This window comes from Dendrobates tinctorius, unplaced genomic scaffold (genome assembly GCF_039654945.1).
Source record: "Dendrobates tinctorius isolate UK_male_01 unplaced genomic scaffold, ASM3965494v1 ptg000455l, whole genome shotgun sequence".
Lineage (NCBI taxonomy): Eukaryota > Metazoa > Chordata > Amphibia > Anura > Dendrobatidae > Dendrobates > Dendrobates tinctorius.
In genome coordinates this window covers 540240-562984 of record NW_027362117.1, presented here as the reverse complement: position 1 = coordinate 562984, position 22745 = coordinate 540240, and the positions used below count along the sequence as shown (strand labels likewise).

The window sequence follows — 22745 nt, the reverse complement described above, 5'->3', positions numbered from 1 at the left end:
CGTAACAGGTTGCAATTTGGTGCGTTCGGCGCAGCGTCAAAAGGACGCATGTGCCGCCAAACGCATACTGCGCACGGCCTGCGTCCCCAGTGCTAAAGATAGGGGATGCAGGACGCATGCAGCGTCATGCGTCCGTAGGCGGAGCTACCGGCGGAGGCGCGGCTTAGCGGCGGCCGTTCGCAGCCCGACACTGCGGCCGTAAATGCTAATGTGAAACTAGCCTAAGTTAAGCAAGTTGAAGATGAAATGATCTAAAAGGCCTAAAGTTACAGATGACACATTTCCTTTGTAATTTAGGAAAAAACAAAATATATTTAGTCATTTGTTGTGAATTCGCTTTCTGCCCTACCTCTGGTTACTAGTGGAGCTGGTTATATTGACAGAGGGGTCGCGAGTTCTTTCTGGGCTCCCTCTGGTGGTTACTGGAGGTAATGGAGCTGATCTAATTAACAGAAGCCTGCCACCTGATAATGAGAAGGACGACTAGAGATCTGGAGTTTCTGACTGGATTTAAGACAGCCGACTCCCTCTATCCCTGCTGGTGATTTTTTCCTGCCTCCTGAGTTTCCAGCTCAGTCCCTGCATGCTCAGCTAAGTGTTCTTTTGCTATTGTTCACATTTGATCTGGTTTTGTCTATTTCAGTTTTGTGTGGTCAGCCAGCCCCGGGGGGGCTGTGCTGAATCTCCATCCATATGTTACTGCTTGTGCCAGTTTGTTTTTGTCCCTTATTAGATTGGTATATTCTGAAAGCAGAGCAAAAAGAGGCCAGAGTGCTGATATAGTGGGCAAAGTCGTGCGACTTCAGAATTTTTCTATCAGACGTGTTGGGCATTTTTTGCAGGGTTTTTTGCGTGATTGCAGACAGTGTCTTTCCATTCCTGTCCTGTCTAGTCAGTGTGGGCCCCATCGTTTGCTCAGTCTATTTTCCTACCTGCGTTTGTGTTTTCATCTTGTCTCACCGACAATATATGTTTGGGGGCTGTCTATTCCTTGGGGGTCTGCTCCAGGGCAGTTTAGAATTCCCCTTTCTTGCTTTAGGCTTATTTAGCTCTCCGGCTGTGACGAGGCACCTAGGACCACCGTAGGTACGCTCCACGGCTGCTAGTTGTGTGGATAGGATCAGGTGTCTGCAATCCGCTTAGTTACCAACCTCTCTGGTTTTCTGTGGCTTAGCTTGGTCTTGCTCTCCTCCTCGGTGACCCAATCATAACAGTCATCGTTTAAATTTTAAAAAAATCGCTAAAGTAAAATGGGCCAATGCAAAAGTTTGGAAACCCTGTAGCGCCCCTTTTTGCAATTATTACAGCTTTTTGCAGCAAGACAAGAGGTCAATTCTTGTTTATTTTCCTCCTTGGTGAATTCCTCCTGTTCTGTGAGATTCCTGCGCTGTCTCACTTCCTCTGCTATTTTGAGGTCTCGCCTCAGATTTTCAATGATGCTCAGATCAGGGGACTGTGAGGGACATTGTAAAACCTTCATCTTGCGCCTTTTGAGGTCGTCTATTGTGGATTGTGACAAGTGTTTAGGATCATTCTCCATGTGTAGCAGCCATCCTCATCCTCTTCTTACCTTCAGCTTTTTTACAGGTTGTTATATTTGCATCAAGAATTTGTAGAAATGTCATTGAATCCATTCTTCTCTCTACCTGAGAAATATTCCCCGTGCCACTGGCTGCAACACAACCCCAAAGCGTGATTGATCCACCCCCATGCTTAACCATTTCACGGCACAGCCCTTTTTTGTTTGTTTTCCGCTCGCCTTCTTCCCAGAGATATTACTTTTTTATTTTTCAGTCAATATGGCCGTGTGAGGGCTTGGTTTTTTGTGGGACAAGTTGCACTTTTGAACGACACCATTGGCTTTATCATATAGTGTACTCGAAAACAAGAATAAAATTCCAAGTGCGGTGAAATTGAAAAAAGTGCAATTCCACAACGGTTTTTGGATTTTTTTTTTGCTATGTTCAGCAAGTGCTAAAAACTGACGTGCCATTATGATTCTCTAGAGCAGGGGTCTCAAACTCAGCAGAGTAAATGGGCTGCACATAAAAAAATTGAGCTGGGGAGGCCGCATTCCTTTCAAATTAATACACCCCGTACACGTGCGGCTCAGCTCCGTACACCCCGTACGCACAGGGCTCCGCACACCTCATACGCACAGGGCGCCGCACACCTCATACGCACAGGGCGTCGCACACCTCATACGCACAGGGCTCCGCACACCTCATACGCACAGGGCGTCGCACACCTCATACGCACAGGGCGCCGCACACCTCATACGCACAGGGCGCCGCACACCTCATACGCACAGGGCGCCGCACACCTCGACCGCACAGGGCTCCGCGCCGCACACCTCGACCGCACAGGGCTCCGCGCCGCACACCTCGACCGCACAGGGCTCCGCGCCGCACACCTCGACCGCACAGGGCTCCGCGCCGCACACCTCGACCGCACAGGGCTCCGCGCCGCACACCTCGACCGCACAGGGCTCCGCGCCGCACACCTCGACCGCACAGGGCTCCGCGCCGCACACCTCGACCGCACAGGGCTCCGCGCCGCACACCTCGACCGCACAGGGCTCCGCGCCGCACACCTCGACCACACAGGGCTCCGCGCCGCACACCTCGACCACACAGGGCTCCGCACACCTCGACCACACAGGGCTCCGCTCCGCACACCTCGACCACACAGGGCTCCGCTCCGCACACCTCGACCACACAGGGCTCCGCTCCGCACACCTCGACCACACAGGGCTCCGCTCCGCACACCTCGAACACACAGGGCTCCGCTCCGCACACCTCGAACACACAGGGCTTTGCTACATCCACCCTGTAAACCCCTCCTGACCCCATGCGTAAACTTACCTTCATCCAGTACCCTGACAACGAGCACAGCTGAGTCCTGCATACACGGAGGCCCCTGATCATGTGACCCCTGACTCCTCCCCTCCTGTGACCTCATCACAGGTCCTGTGCAGTGTGCACACAGAACAGTCAATGCCATCGCCGCTCCTGAATACGTGCCTTCCCCCTGCCTCAGGGAGTGAGACGCGGTGCACTGCGGGCCGCAAATGCCTGCCTCAGGGACCACATGCAGCCCACAGGCCGCGTGTTTGAGACCTCTGCTCTGGAGGTTTGCCTTTTGTTTTGCTATGCCGTTTATCCATCGGATTAATTATTTTTATAGCTTGATAGATCGGGCGATTCTGAACGCGGCGATATCAATTTATTATGAATGGGGAGAACGGGGGGGCGTGATTTGAACTTTTAGGCTAAGTGCACACTTTGCAGAAATTTTCTGCTCAAAAATCTGAATCCCTTCCCAGAAACCGCACCTATTTTTCCGCTTGCGTTTTTTGCGCGGTTTTGATGCGTTTTTTTTCCGCAGCGGTTTAAAACCGCATGGAAGAGGCTCAAAACGGGGAAAATCCACAAAATTAATGAGCATGCTGCGTTTTTTACCGCGATGCGTTTTTTTTGCGGTAAAAAAACGCATCAACGTGCACAAAAAGTGCAAAGTGCATAGAAATGACTGTGCAGCTTATTTTTAGTGGTTTTATAGCGAAAAACGCGGTAAAAACCGCTAAAAAAAACGCTGTGTGTGAACACAGCCTTAAATTTTTTTTAAAATATTTTTTAAAAAATGTTTTTCACTCTTTGCACACTAATAGTCTCCATGGGATAATAGAAGCTGCAGTTTTCTGATCGCCTCTACTACATACAGGTGATCGGATTATCTGTGTGTAGCAGAAATGCTCACTTGCTATGAGCAGCGATTGTTGGGTGGCGCTCATAGCAATCCAATACTGACAACCACAGGGGTCTCTTGCAGACCCCGGGATGTCATGTCAAACCATTGGCAACCCACGGTCATGTGACACGGGGGCCTATAAGCGGGATTAGTGACATGCTTCTGGGGCAATCAAATTAAATGCCGCTGTTAGAGATTGACAGCAGCATTTAACTGGTTAACATCCGCGGGTGGATCGCGATTCCACCCGCGGCTGTTAATGGCACATTGTCAGATGTTCAAAACAGCTGACATGCGCAGGGAAAGATATGGGCTCAGCGCCGGAGCCCACATCAAAGGAAGGGACGCGACATGCGCCGTACATGTACGGCGCATGTCATGAAGGGATTAATGGTTCGTAAAAATGTTCTTTTCCTGACATTCTGTGCCCTTTTTCTCCATGCATAGCTTTGATAATTGTGTCCAAAAAGTTCTATTTTATGCCCATCAGTCCACAGGACTTGTTTCCACAATGCATCAGGCTTGTTTAAATGTTCTTTTGCATACTTTTGACACTGAATTTTATGGTGAGGATGCAGTAGAGGTTTTCTTCTGATGACTCTTCCATCAAGGCCATATTTGCGCAGGTGTCTCTGAACAGTAGAACAACATACAACAACTTCAGAGTCTGCTAAATCTTTCTGAAGGTCTTTTGCAGCCAAGCGGGGATTCTGAGTTGCCTTGCTAGCAATAATACGAGCAGCTCTCACTGACAATTTGTTTAGTCTTCCAGACCTTATCTTGACCTCCACTGTTCCTGGTAACTACCATTTCCTAGTTAAATTTCGAACTGAGGAAAGGGGACAACTTGAAAATGCTTTGCTATCTTCTTATAGCCTTCTTCTGCTTTGTGGGCATCCGCCATTTTCAGAGTGCTCGGCAGCTGCTTAGAAGAACCCATGGCTGCTGGTTTTTGGCACATGGTTAGAGGAGGCTGGGTTTTTATAAAGCTGGGAAATTTGTATCACCTGGCCTTTCCTAACGATGATAGTAAAACAGTCATAACCCTAACAGGCTAATGAAGGTCTGAAACCTCGGTCAAAGATATCTGGGCACAGAAATCTCCAGGGGTGCCCAAACTTTTGCATCGACCCATTTTTCTTTTTGTAATTTTTAAAATGTAAAAGATGACAATTATTTTATTGCCTAAAATACAAAGGGAATGTGTCATCTTTAACTGTAGGCCTTTTAGAGATATCTTGATCTCGCTTAACTGTTCACAAAAACAGTAATTTTTATCAGGGGTGCCTAAACTTTTACATGTCACTGTACATACAGTACACAGGTAATAAATAGCAGATCAGCTGGGTAATCACTATTGGGACAGTGGGCTCTAGAGTCACAGGAGTGCAGCTCTGATTACCGCCCATCCATAAACAATGGCAGTGCCAGGAGCAGTCGGGCTCTTTGCTTTACGGTCATCTTCCAGTTAGGAACCGTCCAGACGTCTCCAGCTCCGGTCCGCCATGTTTTCAATACTTGGAGTGATGGGAAGACGTTTCTATTGTCCGGATAGAATCGCAGGACACAGATGGCGCCTCACAATGAGCGGCACAGAACGCGGAGACGTGAACAGGTCACAGAATGAGGAGCGGTTTATTCTAGAAAGGCTACAATTACCGGAAATTATACAATTTCTGCAGACAAGCAATAATCAGAATAATAAAAAAAACAAAGAGCAATACAATCAAAGTCAATAAATAAATACAGACAAAACCGACGTGAAAACTGCGCCAATAAACAAAACACGAATGGAGGAAACTCGGCTGTTCAGACGTGAGGAGACACCGACGCTCATGCCGAGCGGCCAATTTATTGCTGGCGGTGCCCATTTATGCAACATAGCCGCTGCGCACAGAAAAAACCCCTGGGCGGGATCTACAGGAGCTGAAGTTGTGGTAGAACATGGCGCAAGGGTTACACAGCTCATGTGTTCGATCATGGCACACAGGTCCAGGACTACAGAGAAGAACCCGACGTGCGGCCATGTGGGTGAGCAGGAAGGCACATGGTCAGCATAGAACAGGAGGCCTCCAGGGAGACGGAGGGTCATCAAGGGGCTGAGCAGATGCCAGATTATCAGATATATCCGACTTCTGTTCCTGAGAGGTTATCCAGATTATTGATGGCCAGGAAAAAGCCTGGACACGGGGAGAGGAGAGACCAGGAAAAAGCCTGGACACGGGGAGAGAAGAGGCCAGGAAAAAGCCTGGACACGGGGTGAGAAGAGGCCAGGAAAAAGCCTGGACACGGGGTGAGAAGAGGCCAGGAAAAAGCCTGGACACGGGGTGAGAAGAGGCCAGGAAAAAGCCTGGACACGGGGTGAGAAGAGGCCAGGAAAAAGCCTGGACACGGGGCGAGAAGAGGCCAGGAAAAAGCCTGGACACGGGGCGAGAAGAGGCCAGGAAAAAGCCTGGACACGGGGCGAGAAGAGGCAAGGAAAAAGCCTGGACACGGGGCGAGAAGAGGCCAGGAAAAAGCCTGGACACGGGGCGAGAAGAGGCCAGGAAAAAGCCTGGACACGGGGCGAGAAGAGGCCAGGAAAAAGCCTGGACACGGGGCGAGAAGAGGCCAGGAAAAAGCCTGGACACGGGGCGAGAAGAGGCCAGGAAAAAGCCTGGACACGGGGCGAGAAGAGGCCAGGAAAAAGCCTGGGCACGGGGGCGAGAAGAGGCCAGGAAAAAGCCTGGGCACGGGGCGAGAAGAGGCCAGGAAAAAGCCTGGGCACGGGGCGAGAAGAGGCCAGGAAAAAGCCTGGACACGGGGCGAGAAGAGGCCAGGAAAAAGCCTGGACACGGGGCGAGAAGAGGCCAGGAAAAAGCCTGGACACGGGGCGAGAAGAGGCCAGGAAAAAGCCTGGACACGGGGCGAGAAGAGGCCAGGAAAAAGCCTGGACACGGGGCGAGAAGAGGCCAGGAAAAAGCCTGGACACGGGGCGAGAAGAGGCCAGGAAAAAGCCTGGACACGGGGCGAGAAGAGGCCAGGAAAAAGCCTGGACACGGGGCGAGAAGAGGCCAGGAAAAAGCCTGGACACGGGGCGAGAAAAGGCCAGGAAAAAGCCTGGACACGGGGAGAGAAAAGGCCAGGAAAAAGCCTGGACACGGGGAGAGAAAAGGCCAGGAAAAAGCCTGGACACGGGGAGAGAAAAGGCCAGGAAAAAGCCTGGACACGGGGAGAGAAAAGGCCAGGAAAAAGCCTGGACACGGGGAGAGAAAAGGCCAGGAAAAAGCCTGGACACGGGGAGAAAAAAGGCCAGGAAAAAGCCTGGACACGGGGAGAAAAAAGGCCAGGAAAAAGCCTGGACACGGGGAGAGAAAAGGCCAGGAAAAAGCCTGGACACGGGGAGAGAAAAGGCCAGGAAAAAGCCTAGACACAGGGAGAGGCCAGGAAAAAGCCTGGACACAGGGAGAGAAGAGACTGCGGAAAAGAATTTCAAACAAGCCGAACCAGGAGAATCTGCACATTGGATGAAAGCCTCCTTGGGTTTGGATTTTTGTTGAAACTACAGCACCAATTCATCAAAACTTGGGATTTGTCTTCCAATCATGGAGTAGGTTCCCTGGAGTAAAACGCAACAAATTAATGAAGAGGTGCACGCCTCTAAACAAAATCGTCGAATCGTTCAAGTACCACCACAAAAACTGCACTTCAGTCAAGGACGGACATACGTGGCAAAAACAGTGATGAATTTATGGGCTGCACTTGCCCCTGGTTTTGGAAAAGTAGAGAGAACTGGTGTAAAAAAGAGATGCTTTATTTGTGTAAAACTATGAAGCTTTACGTCAGAATTTGGGCAAAGAACAATTTGATGAGTTGAGGCCTTTGCGTCCTTCAAAAAGCTGCAATATCTCAAGAGTAAACATGGCCCCTGTAATAACCCGGTTGGCTTGCTTGAAGTCCATGGCTCGGCATGAATCCCTTTAATATCGGCACAGCTTAGACACCAGATTCTGTGAATCTGCCACCAGGGATCAAGCAGGTAGTGCGACATTCCTAAAACCCGGCATCAAGTGGCCCAGAATGATCAGGAAACCTCTAGAACAGTAAAGAAATTCCTTGGAGAATCTCCTCTCACAATGGTCATCTTTATAAGCTTAGGAACATCCGATAATCTAGAATATCTGATAATCTGGCAGCGTTCAGGAATTCTACCACTCACACGTGTGCCTATAGCTTTATGGTTCTGTGCCTTCCCCTCCATTCGGCCCAGTCGGGTCAGAGATTTCCGTGCCTCTATATCAGGACACAACAGGGGATCCGGGGGCTGCGTCTTCATCGTGTGCAGTTTAGTTCTAAACCTTCTTCAACCTTGAAGCCTGCTGACTCCCTGAGGATTAAATTGTCTCCTCTGTGCATTCATCAATACATGTGAAGCAAAGTGGTGTAGTCTTTACGTGACGCTCGTCTCCCTGGTCCACGGCCAGCGCTCCTTGCTCAGACAATATTCACCTTGCCAGAAAACAAAAATAAAAAGTTCTCTTGGATGGAAAGTTAGATCTTGAATACAGAAAAAAAAGTTAAAAATGAAACTTTAGTTTTTCTGCAAAAAACGTCGCGACTGTCAGTAACGTAAACCTCCCCGCAGGATGGGAGGACGGGAGTCATCTGCCGCCTCCGGATGTTCACGCTGGGAGGAGCGCACTGAAGGATTTACTAACGGCTATAATCTTGGAGACGTCTACGAGGACTCATTACTGCATATCTGTCCGTCATTCCTCTGCTCTTTCTTTATCCCAGCTCTCCGGCATTTCACTCCATTCTGTTTTTGTGCCCTGTTGAGCTTTAGCGGCCGCCGCGTTACCGTCCAGGTTCAGATCTTCGAAGGAAGACGCGCTGGCCTCGGAAGACGCGCTGGCCCCGCATTCGCTGGGGCTCTTCTCGCTGTCGGTTTGATCCTTTCGTTGGGGGCTTTCAGCCTCGGTCTCTTCCTGATTTTCCGACACCAGCTCCAGGCTTAGGGTGTCCTCTAGCAGGGGGTCCAGCTCGGCACCTGGGGAAATAAGGGGACATGATTAGACTCAAGACATACTGGCCATTAATCAGGGTCTTCCCAGCAGGCCCCGGACCCCTATACAGAGTTCCGTAACTTTATTATACACTGTAGCCCGATTCATCATTTGGGGGTTTTGGGTCATTGCTTGTCTTGTTGTTCTGTCGGATTTTGCACCAAATTCATCATGAAGAATTATTGGATTTTACCACATTTCAGCAAGTCTCAAATAATGAAGAAGCTAAAAATATCTAAAAGAACCGCAGCCACCTTGTCCTGAAAGCTTAGAACACAGAAGACGAAGACAAGAAAAAAAAATTGTGTAAAAAACAGAAAAATACCTAAAATTGTAAAGAGCTATTGTTCATCTGGGCCTTTGTAAGTCTGACTACAGTGAATGGGAAATTCTTCCAAATCTGTCCTGACCCAGGCCTGCTAATGAGGCGAATGCGTTTGTTACAGTGTATCGGTGGAGGAGAGAGTAATCAGCCCGGGGTTCAGACTGCAAAACCTCAGAACGACGTCCGCGCGTAGCACGACTGCACCCCGGAGATTGTCACATCTGCAGCACAATTGTGATTGGTGCAAATTGTAGCTGCAAAATTCACTTCTTTTCATTGGATACATTTATGAAGCAGATTTTATGCCACGTATCTAGGAATGAGTGCACTGACACACTGTAACAAAGCTGCAGCAGGAACCTTGGTAATGGAGAAAATGAAACACCGAGTCAGGTAAGAAGTTGCAGAAGCTTTCCTGACCGAAAAGACGTTTCTACACTTTGGCCTCTTTATCTTTACATGGGACTGCAAACATCCCCTATATTTCATTTCCTCCCCTGGCCGCAGACTCCGAGGAGGGGTCGTTAAGACTAGGATGCCTTTTTTCCCCCCACAACGGCTGCTCTCCTTCTCTTCTCTGATGTAACATCACTAATTTTAGTACGACTACCCCGTCTCTCGCTCACAGGTGGCCCCCAGCCCGGCAGATTATACCATGCCATTTATTGTGCCCTACGCCCATGTGGTGCGTCAGCTTCCAGCTGCCTAATAACAGACGCAGATAATAATAGAGGGCCGATGAGGGGTGTCAGCTCCACGTCCTGCCCGCCCGCCTGCACATTAACAAAATCTGCACCTCTCGTGCTGCCTGACGACCAGGACAAGTAATGACCTTGGCTGGGAGAGATGGCCGGGAGCCGGGGCAGAGGGCACCGTAACACGAGGAGGTGACAGTGACAGCTGGTACTGCCCACGGCCGCCGCTGACACTGCTCCAGGGAGTCATTAAGTGCAAAATAATGTTAACTACGGCTGACACAGCTGGAGGACTCTGTCTACCATCCTGACTCTGCCATGTCCAGACCCCCCATCAGGAGGGCGTCAGGATGCAAAGCATTGCACCCTGGGAGGTGCAAGCATGGCAGAGCGGGCAGGAGGCAATTAGGAGGCACAACCTTTATCGCCCTTGTGTCAGTATGTGCCCCCCATCCAGACAGCTGAGATTATCCCACCTATATCAGGTCTAACATGGCCCCCTGTACAGAGACAGCAGGGTGCACGCAGAGGGGACGGAGATCTACCCAATGTGTGGTCTGCGGAGCAAACTGCTGACCCCTCCGTGTTATCCTAGGACGCTCCAGAGTTTATCGGCCACGTGAGGCGACTATGGATCTTTTCCTTCCTCCTGACACACATCTCCTTAGTTCTCCGGCTTCTCAGCTCCCCGGATCTTCCCTGGACTGGAGCGGCTGCAGGACTTCGGATATTCCCCTGGAAAGTTGGTTTGGAGTCCCCGCTCCTAGCAAAGTACCAGGCTGCTCGAGGAAATACATTCTTTGGGTCCTATGTACAGCTCATGACACAGATAAACCAAACTCCTGCAAGAAACAGATCCGTCCCATGACTGACCCCACAGACTGACGGACCCCCGACACGAGAGGTCCTGGCCTAAGACGGGACTTACAGGGATGCAACCGAACCCCGCAGATACCTTAGATGGACCATGTGCAGCCTCGTACGGAGGCTCTTATCACGCCGGTGAGTCAGGTGTTGGAGAACTTTGGTCTCTCCGGACAAATGACCATTTTCATATCATGGATTTTTGCAGTTTGCTGCCTTCACAGTGGCACCTGTAATCTATACAGCCGTGTACACCATGACATGAATACTCCCCATGATTGTCTCCTCCGGAGCTGAAGTTCTCAGGATCAATGGCTGCACCATCATTGTGGATAGATGGCGCAGTACAAATGATGGCCCTCACCAACTCTGTGGACAGTGATACTAAGAGGTCGTCGTATTACGGGAGAGGTTCACTGTAACAGACATACAATCATGGCGGCATCTTAAGGGGGCAAGATTCCGTCTTCGCATTTAGACAGGAGGCCGGGGGTAAGCGGCACATGTGGATGAGCAGGGCGGCCACTTCTTCCCTCCATGGTGCCGAGTGCTCAATTTCTTCATGGCTTTCAGCACAAGGTTATGTGGAGCCCCGCCACAATGGGGGAACCAAGCCACAGTGAGAGGTGGCCCCTCTGGCAGACGTGGGGCGGCTGTGGGGGCTTTCATCTCCCTGTAGCTCCTCAGATCCATCAGCAGCAGTTGCTAAAATCGTTGTATATTAGCGGCCGACTTCCACATCATCAGGGTCTCCTCCTGCCCCACGATGCTGAGAACCATGGATTACATCCCTGCAGGTTTGGAGGAGGTGAGGCCCAGTCGCCATGACAGGAGTCACCTGAGGTGCTCGGTTTACGGCACGTACCTTCATCCTCGGGCAAGGGCGGCTCGCCTCTCTCCTTCCGCAGCAGCTCCTTCATCTCAGGTACGTAGAAGTCATCTTGGCGCGACAGGGGGCACATGAAGATTATCTTATCCCCTTTATAGATCTCCACATAAGGGTGGGCAGACAGCTTCCGCTCCTGGAAGAGAAGAGGGGGAAGGTCACCATAATCATATGTGGGCACATTATATACACGGAGACGTTCACATATTAAGGTCACAGACTCTCAGAGCAATCTGCATGGCGGCGGATTAAGGGTTTGCCGCAGCAGAGCATGGTCGTGCGGGGTCTCCCCCCTCTGCAATATCTCTCAGCTCCCCTTATGGCCTAATTAGAGGCGGCAGCCCCGCTGAGCCCTGCGGTGGTGCTGGAGCTCTACCCAGGAGAGCAGAGGCTTCGTCCTCTCATTAGCGGCCCCTTCCGCTCGGATATATGGAGGATGGGGATTATACGGGCTGGATCCTAACAACAGACATGGAGGAATGAATACGTCTATGAGACTCCACGATCAGGGAGCACGTCGCCACCTTTATCAGTATTACACGAGGATCTGTCTGCTGGCGTCTGGGTGACAAAATGGGATCAACTGGTGCAGAAAAACCGGAGAAGAGGGGGTGATGGAGTACTGGTGCATGCTGGGAGTAGTAGTCCAACTACAGCTGTAGAGGACAAGGGCCACAGATTGGACAAATCCACCGTGGGCTCAGAATGGATGACATCAGTATAATCATGTCATACATTGTCACGCAGCCATTATACACCACGTGTCAGGGAAGATGTGGCACCCACCTACTGTTTTATGGCACCAGTTATGTCTTGCCTCCATATTCGTTACAAAGACCCCCTGGTCCAGGACCCTCCTATACACCTTGGCAGTCTCTGCTGGAGCCGAGGTGACACCCACCATGATCGAGATCACTAATCCATCTGGACAATTCGGCCTAAGCCTATGGATACCAGCACGTCACCGCTTATCACATGTCTATGGCGGTATATATATATTAGTGTGAGAGTGGGGGGCCGGCGGCAGCTGTTCTCTCCTCGGTGGAGGAGACATCACTACTCACTGCAAACTTATTAAAATTTTATTCCCAGCTGGATCTGACTCATTAAAATACAAGTTCGATCCTGACAGGAGCAGCGGCGCGGGTGGCCCCACCATTGACGCCTGGGGAGGGCGGCAGACCCCTCTGGTGGTGTGAGAGATGTGGGGAAATTAGGGGAGCAGAAGCGAGAGAAGCGAAGGGAGCCGGAGAGAAAAAGAAAGGTGGATGCAGAGGGGCACTAAGGAGGATAGCAACGAGTGTGGGGGTGCAGGGGATGACGAGGGGGACATGGACTGTCCACATCTAATAGCCGTATTACGTACCAGAGGACCATAGGCACAGACTGTGATAGCAAGGAGCTCCTGAAACGAGGGGCGCATGGGGTCTGCAGGAGGACACATGTCTTATAGAGGGGGATCCTCTGTGTGGAAGGGTCTGCGGATCTCACAAACATGAAGAGCTTGTGCGGAGCGCCTTCCTGAGGTTAAGAGAGAGATTTAGGGTAACGCTGTCCCCCTCCTTTCTCACTCCCCGGGGACGGTTTCATCCTTCACTGTCCGCCGATCCTTCCTCCCCTGCTGCTACCAGAAGCCGCAGGAAAGTACAAAGATGGAAACAATAAGGAAGCAGTGCGGGGATCCGGATGGAAGCCGCAGCGCAGAATAAGTGGATGAGAAGATGAGGGACAAGCAAGAAATAACGAGACGAGAGGAAACGGGGAGACGAGGCAGGCAGGACAGCGCACGGCGGGGGGAGAGACATGAGCGATGCTCTGCAGCGCCTGCTCACACCTCCCCTCCTCCACCGCTCCCTTCTCTTGGTCTCATATCTCATTTTCACCTGAGAACAAACAGTAGGTGGCAATTTACACTTCCCTTCCCGCAGCCAGAAACGCGAGGGCTTCAAAGCGTTAACATGACTCCTCATAGAGACCGCACTCCGCAGGAGCGGCACCGGCGTCTCCCCATGAGCGTGGCATATACCAGACCTGTCCGGGAGAGCGCCACCGAGGAGGGCAGTGCAGTGCCACATGGGGACCCGTTGTACAGGTCCAAGCAGCGCTGCAGCAGCTGGCCAGGCATCATGGGGTGTATGCAAGTCAGGAGGGCGTGCAACTTTTATAACTGACCCCTGATCATGACAATCTCTTAAATGTCACTGACAAAAAAAGATTGTTAAATGGCAGCCATCATTTCTGACAGACGTTGCCCGGTACACCCTCACAATGAGATCGCAGGGAGCCAAATCGCTTGTTGCACACCACACTGCACGTGCATCGTGTGTACTGCACGTGCATCGTGTGTACTGCACGTGCATCGTGTGAACTGCACGTGCATCGTGTGAACTGCACGTGCATCGTGTGAACTGCACATGCATCGTGTGTATTGCACATGCATCATCTGTACTGCACGTGCATCGTGTGAACTGCACATGCATCGTGTGAACTGCACATGCATCGTGTGTACTGCACATGCATAGTGTGTACTGCACATGCATCGTGTGTACTGCACATGCATCGTGTGTACTGCACATGCATCGTGTGTACTGCACATGCATCGTGTGTACTGCACATGCATAGTGTGTACTGCACATGCATCGTGTGTACTGCACGTGCATCATCTTTACTGTACGTACATCGTCTGTACTGCACATGCATCGTGTGTACTGAACGCGCATCGTGTGTACTGCACGCGCATCGTGTGTACTGCACGCGCATCGTGTGTACTGCACGCGCATCGTGTGTACTGCACGCGCATCGTGTGTACTGCACGCGCATCGTGTGTACTGCACGCGCATCGTGTGTACTGCACATGCATCGTGTGTACTGCACATGCATCGTGTGTACTGCACATGCATCGTGTGTACTGCACATGCATCGTGTGTACTGCACATGCATTGTGTGTACTGCACATGCATCATCTGTACTGGACATGCATCATCTGTACTGCACTTGCATCATCTTTACTGTACGTGCATCGTGTGGATTGCACGTGCATCATCTGTACTGCACGTGCATCGTGTGTACTGCACATGCATCGTGTGAACTGCACATGCATCGTGTGAACTGCACATGCATCGTGTGTACTGCACGCGCATCGTGTGTACTGCACGCGCATCGTGTGTACTGCACGCGCATCGTGTGTACTGCACGCGCATCGTGTGTACTGCACGCGCATCGTGTGTACTGCACGCGCATCGTGTGTACTGCACGCGCATCGTGTGTACTGCACGCGCATCGTGTGTACTGCACGCGCATCGTGTGTACTGCACGCGCATCGTGTGTACTGCACGCGCATCGTGTGTACTGCACGCGCATCGTGTGTACTGCACGCGCATCGTGTGTACTGCACGCGCATCGTGTGTACTGCACATGCATCGTGTGTACTGCACATGCATCGTGTGTACTGCACATGCATAGTGTGTACTGCACATGCATAGTATGTACTGCACATGCATCGTGTGTACTGCACGTGCATCATCTTTACTGTACGTGTATCGTCTTTACTGTACGTGCATCGTCTGTACTGCACATGCATCGTGTGTACTGAACGCGCATCGTGTGTACTGCACGCGCATCGTGTGTACTGCACATGCATCGTGTGTACTGCACATGCATCGTGTGTACTGGACATGCATCGTGTGTACTGGACATGCATCGTGTGTACTGCACATGCATCATCTTTACTGTACGTGCATAATCTGTACTGCACATGCATCATCTTTACTGTACGTGCATCATCTCTGTACTGCAGGTGCATCATCTCTGTACTGCACATGCGCTCTATGTACCGTACATGCGTTGTATGACTGTTTCCTAATACTTTGTTCTGAGGTAAGCGGCACCATCGGAGCCCGACACTGGTTGGGTAAGAACGAGACTGACCCCCATTTGCCGCCATTATAGTCAATTATGCCCCCATCACATCCCGGGCGTCTGATACATCACATGAAATGCAGAAGAGAAGCGGCAACATCCATCAGCGGCTTTTACACATTGATGACATCTCTGATGACGAACCGGGTGAAAACAAAACTATTAGCCGAATCCCCCATGTAAGTCCACGAGGGGTTGAGACGCAGAACTCTGAAGGAAAAGTCAGTAAAGAGTCTCGAGAAGCTTTGATCTATGGGAGAAAACCTTTACCACCACCTACAGGCGACAGTCCAGTACTGCGCTGCCTCCAGTAGAACACTGCAAGTATATGAGATTATATAAACACAATGCCTTGCGAAAGTATTCGGCCCCCTGGAACTTTTCAACCTTTTCCCACATATCATGCTTCAAACATAAAGATACCAAATGTAAATTTTTGGTGAAGAATCAACAAGTGGGACACAATTGTGAAGTTGAACGAAATTTATTGGTTATTTTAAAATTTTTGTGGAAATTCAAAAACTGAAAAGTGGGGCGTGCAATATTATTCGGCCCCTTTACTTTCAGTGCAGCAAACTCACTCCAGAAGTTCATTGTGGATCTCTGAATGATCCAATGTTGTCCTAAATGACTAACGATGATAAATATAATCCACCTGTGTGTAATCAAGTCTCCGTATAAATGCACCTGCTCTGTGATGGTCTCAGGGTTCTGTTTGAAGCAGAGAGCGCATCATGAAGACCAAGGAACACAACAGGCAGGTCCGTGATACTGTTGTGGAGAAGTGTAAAGCTGGATTTGGATACAAAATGATTTCCAAAACTTTAAACATCCCAAGGAGCACTGTGCAAGTGATCATATTGAAATGGAAGGAGTATCATACCACTGCAAATCTACCACGACCCGGCCGTTCCTCTAAACTTTCATCTCAAACAAGGAGAAGACTGATCAGAGATGCAGCCAAGAGGCCCATGATCACTCTGGATGAACTGCAGAGATCTACAGCTGAGGTGGGACAGTCTGTCCATAGGACAACAATCAGTCGTACACAGCACAAATCTGGCCTTTATGGAAGAGTGGCAAGAAGAAAGCCATTTCTCAAAGATATCCATAAAAAGTGTCATTTAAAGTTTGCAACAAGCCACCTGGGAGACACACCAAACATGTGGAAGAAGGTGCTCTGGTCGGATGAAACCAAAATCAAACTTTTTGGCAACAATGCCAAACGATATGTTTGGCGTAAAGGCAACACAGTTCATCACCCTGAACACACCATCCCCACTGTCAGACATGGTGGTGGCAGCATCTTGGTTTGGGCCTGCTTTTCTTCAGCAGGGACAGGGAAGAAGGTTTAAATTGATTGGAAGATGGATGGAGCCAAATACAGGACCATTCTTGAAGAAAACCTGTTGGGAGTCTGCAAAAGACCGGAGACTGGGACGGAAATTTGTCTTCCAACAACACAATGATCCCAAACATAAAGCAAAATCTACAATGGAATGGTTCACAAATAAACGTCTCCAGGTGTTAGAATTGCCAAGTCACAGTCCAGACCTGAATCCAATCGAGAATCTGTGGAAAGAGCTGAAAACTGCTGTTCACAAACGATCTCCATCCAACCTCACTGAGCGCGAGCTGTTTGCCAAGGAAGAATTGGAAAGAATTTCAGTCTCTCGATGTACAAAACTGATAGAGACAAACCCCAAGCGACTGCAGCTGTAATCGCAGCAAAAGGTGGCGCAACAAAGTATTAAGTTACAAGGGACGAATAATATTGCACGCCCCACTTTTCAGTTTTGAATATCGACAAAAATTTAAAATAACCAATAAATTTCGTTCAACTTCACAACTGTGTCCCACTTGTTGTTGATTATTCACCAAAAATTGACAGAAAAGTTCCAGGGGGCCGAATACGAGGCACTGTATATTATATACATACTACCGTTCAAAAGTTTGGGGTCACCCAGACAATTTTGTGTTTTCCATGAAGACTCAGACTTTTATAAATCAAATGATTTGCCAAACGAATGTGAAATCTCGTCCGGACACTGACAAGGTTCGAAAAAAAGATTTTTATTTGAAATAATAATTTTCTCCTTCAAACTTTGCTTTCCTCACAGAATGCTCCTTTGCAGCAGTTCCAGCATTGCAGACCTTTGGCATTCTAGCAGTTAATTTGCTGAGGTAATCTGGAGAAATTTCACCCCATGCTTCCAGAAGCCCCTCCCACTTGTCGGTTTGGCTTGATGGGCACTTTTTGGTACCATACGGTCAAGCTGCTCCCACAACAGCTCAATGGGGTTGAGATGTGGTGACTGCGCTGGCCACTCCATTACAGATAGAATACCAGCTGCCTGCTCCTTCCCTAAATAGTTCTGGCATAATTTGGAGGTGTACTTTGGGTCATTGTCCTGTTGTGGGATGAAATTGGCTCCAATCAAGCGCTGTCCACAGGGTATGGCATAGCAAAATGGAGCAATAGCCTTCCTTATTCAAAATCCCTTTTACCTTGTACAAATCTCCCACTTTACCAGCACCAAAGCAACCCCAGACCATCTAACTACCTCCACCATGCTTGACAGATGGTGTCAGGCACGCTTCCAGCATCTTTTCAGTTGTTCTGCATCTCACAAATGTTCTTCTGTGTGATCCAAACACCTCAAACTTGGATTCGTCTGTCCATAACACTTTTTTCCAATCTTCCTCTGTCCAATGTTTGTGTTCTTTTGCCCATATTAATCTTTTCCTTTTATTAGCCAGTCTCAGATGTGGCTTTTTCTTTGACACCCTGCCCTGAAGGCCAGCATCCTGGAGTCGCCTCTTCCCTGTAGACGTGGACAATGGTGTTTTGCATGTACTATTTAATGAAGCTGCCAGTTGAGGCATCGGTTTCTCAAACTACAGACTCTAGTATACTTTTCTTGTTGCTCAGTTGTGCAACGGGGCCTCCCACTTCTCTTGCTAGTCTGGTTAGAGCCTGTTTGTGCTCTCCTCTGAAGGGAGTAGAATCATAGAATCGTAGAGTTGGAAGGGACCTCCTGTTCCAACCCCCTGCTCAAAGCAGGATTTGCTAAATCATCCCAGACAGATGTCTGTCCAGCCTCTGTGTGAAGACTTCTATTGAAGGAGAACTCACCACTTCTCGTGGCAGCCTGTTCCTCTCATTGATCACTCTCACTGTCAAAAAGTTTTTCTAATATCTAACTTGTGTCTCCTCCCATTCAGTTTCATCCCATTGCTTCTAGTCTTTGCTTGTGCAAATGAGAATAAAGTTGATCCTTCTACAATGTGACAGCCCTTTAGATATTTGTAGACAGCTATTAAGTCTCCTCTCAGTCTTCTCTTCTGCAGCTAAACATTCCCAAATCCTGCAACCTTTCCTCATAAGACAGGGTTTGCAGACCGGTCACCATTCTGGTCGCTCTTCTGAACTTACTCCAGTTTGTTGATGTCTTTTTTAAAATGTGGCGACCAAAACTGGACACAATATTCCAGATGAGGTCTGACCAAAGAGGAGTAGAGGGAAATAATGACTTCACGTGATCTAGACTGTATGCTTCTGTTAATACATCCTAGAATTGCATTTGTAGTACACACTGTTGTAGGAAATCTTCAGTTTCTTGGCAATTTCTCACATGGAATAGCCTTCATTTTCTAAGAACGAGAATAGACTGTTGAGTTTCACATGAAAGTTCTTTTTTTCTGGCCATTTTGAGAGTTTAATGGAACCAACAAATGTAATGCTCCAGACTCTCAGCTAGCATCATGGAAGGTCTGGTTTATAGCTTCTCTGATCAGCCAAACTGTTTTCAGCTGTGCTAACATACTTGCACAAGGGTTTTCAGGGTCTTCTAACCATCCATTTGCCTTCTTACACAGTTAGCAAACAGAAAGTACCATAAGAACACTGGAGTGATGGTTGTTGGAAATGGGCTATAAACCTATGAAGATATTGCATTACATACCAGTCGTTTGCAGCTAGAATAGTCATTTACCACATTAACAATGTATAGAGTATTTCTGAATCATGTTAGAAATTTCCTTATTTTTGAAAGAAAAGCTAAGTGACCCTAAACCTTTGAACGGTAGTGTGTATATATTATTGTAGGGATTTGTACTCAGGTGCGCTAGAGGAAAACAGGAGGCGTGCTTCTTTAAAAAAAAGTTAGTGTAGGTTTATTTACTCCATAAACCCAGCAGAAACAACAAACAGTAAATGCCTTAAGAGCAGGCAAAACTGCACAGATGTCCTTAGCCGGGCTCTCTGCTCCCTCAGGCGTGTGGGCACACAGGCTGGGCAATGTCCAGCACGCAGGCTCGTCTGGAGCCATACACACAGGAGGCCTTCTACCTTCCAAGACACACCCCATGTGCCACACAACAGCCTCCATTATAAAGGCTGTAACCACACCCACAGGTGAGGCATGTGGGTAGCCAGCATTGCCGCCCGCGCACAAACACAGAGGTTCCATCTTGGGTATTCAGACTCAACCCCTTGGATGGGAAATCTAGGTGACTGGACTCACCCATCTCTCCTAGTCACCTGGAAGCCTTCCCAATGTACAATACAAACCCTCGGCAGTAGATCTGCTGAGCTAACAAGCTCAGGCTTCCATCACAGGGCCACTCACCTCTGTGATACATACCGCCCATTAACCACATAACCAGTCGCCATGCCTCGATATATATACAGTATATCTGGTGTGGGGTCATCGCCAATCTACTAAAGAATTTAATGGTCAAAAAATGCAGAAATTAAAAAAAAAACAAACAACAAAACACATTAGTGCTAACTACAGGGCTGTGGAGTCGGAGTCGTGGAGTCGGAGTCGGTGCTCATTTTGGTGGAGTCGGAGTCGGAGTCGGTATAAAATGGACCGACTCAGACTCCTAAAATATATAATAAATTGGGTACAGTAATTCAATGCAGGATGTGCTGAATATTTTTTCATAGGAGTTTGGGAAAGTTATGAAATGTCCTATAAATGGCCGTTCTATTCCTGATCTAAGGCTACATTCACACACAGCGTTTTTCCTGTGTTTTTTCAGGATACGTTTTTCAGCTGCAAAAGCTGATCATCTTTTTAAAAAACCGCATCACCTGAAAGGTTTTTGAGCTCATAGATAATGTTTTCAATAGCAAAAGCAGATTATAAATCTGCTCTATCCATTTATCCATATCTGTCTATCCATATCGTATCTGTACCAAAAAGAATGAAAACCGGGTAGTACACCAATATATATTCTGTTCTGTCTAAATATCTTGATTATTGGATCATAAAAATGATTAAATGTCTGAGGTTCACATTGTACTACAATAAATTTTTCACTTAAATATAAGCAATATGTGTGGGAGTCAGAGTCGGTGTAAGGGAAACTGAGGAGTCGGAGTCGCAGGTTTGGCTTACCGACTCCACAGCCCTGGCTAACTACTGAGCTACTGTGCTGCCCTATATATAGTACAATGCTAACCACTGAACCACCGTGCTGTGCTACATAGTACAATGCTGATCACTGAGCCACCATGCTGCCTTATATATAGTACAGTGCTAACCACTGAGCCACTGTGCTGCCTTATATATAGTACAGTGCTAATCACTGAGCCACTGTGCTGCCCTATATATAGTACAGTGCTAACTACTGAGCCACTGTGCTGCCCTATATATAGTACTGATCTGTATATCGTGCACTCAATCACTGTGTGATATTTCCATGCAATTCATTCTCCAATTAGTCGTAATAATACTACCCAAGATGATGACGGGGTCTTCAGAAGAAAAGCATTGAAACGCTGCTGTTAGAGACGGACTTCAGCATCTTACTAGTTACAGTATGAGGAGCTCTGATTGCTGCTGTTAGAGGCAGGTGATGGCTGCATAACATCTGTATCTGCCCTGTACGGAGACGGCTCAGTCCCCAAGACCATAACAGGCAGCTGCACCCGACCCCCCATGTACAGTCATGGCCACAAGTTCTGAGAGGGACACAAGATTTTAGTTTTCACGTTTTGCCTCTTCAGTGTTTTTGCTCTGTTAGTTGCTGTTTCTATGGTTACTCACAGACAATTATAAACATTCCGCACCTTGTTACATTTTGACAAATCCATAAAGTTCCTGTAAAGCCTCAATATTCCCAGCGCTGCCCCTTACCCGCCACACTCCTGACCCTTACCCGCCACACTCCTGACCCTTACCCGCCACACTCCTGACCCGCCACACTCCTGACCCTTACCCGCCACACTCCTGACCCTTACCCGCCACACTCCTGACCCTTACCCGCCACACTCCTGACCATTATCCGACACCCCTTTTTCCCTTCCCCCGGCAGCTGGATATCAGTTTCTGGGCAGATCCTGACAGATAAACGCTCATTCTTGTCTCAGAGCTCGGAGATATTAAACTTTTTCCGGGTTTTGTCACTTTTTGATGAATGATCACAGATTCTCAATGGGAGGAGATCTGGGGAGTTTCTGGCAGTGGACACACGTCAATATTTAGTTCCCTGAGTCATCGTGAGGGGGAAAAAAAGCATCATCTCCACATTATCCTGGATGATGACAGAAGTTGTTCTAGGAGGCGGATTAGACCCCATTCTTTATTCATGGCCATGATCTTAGATATAATTGTGAGCCCTTCTATTGATGACAAGCCCCCGGTCATTGTGAATAATCCCCCTCCATGGATTAGAAGCCCCTGGACATTGTGAGTGATCCCCTCCATGGATGAGAAGCCCCCGAATATTGTGAGCGATCCCCTCCATGGATGAGAAGCCCCCACACGTTGTGAATGACCCCTCCTTGGATGAGAAGCCCCTGGACATTGTGAGTGATCCCCTCCATGGATGAGAAGCCCCCACATTGTGAGTGACCCCCTCCATGGATGAGAAGCCCCCACACATTGTGAGTGACCCCCTCCATGGATGAGAAGCCCCCACACATTGTGAGTGACCCTCTCCATGGATGAGAAGCCCCCACACATTGTGAATGACCCCTCCTTGGATGAGAAGCCCCTGGACATTGTGAGTGATCCCCTCCATGGATGAGAAGCCTCCACACATCGTGAGTGATCTCTTCCATGGATGAGAAGCCCCCACACTTTGTGAGTGATCCCCTCCATGGATGAGAAGCCTCCACACATCGTGAGTGATCTCTTCCATGGATGAGAAGCCCCCACACATTGTGAGTGATCCCCTCCATGGATGAGAAGCCCCCCACACATTGTGAATGACCCCTCCTTGGATGAGAAGCCCCTGGACATTGTGAG

General features: G+C 48.9%; 1 protein-coding gene across 1 annotated transcript in view; it reads right to left on the bottom strand.

Annotated features, from left to right (window-relative positions):
- Positions 1-5366: 5366 nt before the first annotated feature.
- Positions 5367-22745, bottom strand: part of TEX264 (testis expressed 264, ER-phagy receptor) — a 37383-nt gene continuing 20004 nt past the window's right edge. Inside the window, exons 3-4 of the mRNA XM_073564471.1 lie at positions 11545-11701; positions 5367-8779 (exon numbers count right to left, since the gene is read on the bottom strand). Coding sequence (XP_073420572.1) covers positions 8499-8779; positions 11545-11701 — 438 coding nt within the window. The 3' untranslated portion in view covers positions 5367-8498. The remainder of the gene's footprint in view (positions 8780-11544; positions 11702-22745) is intronic.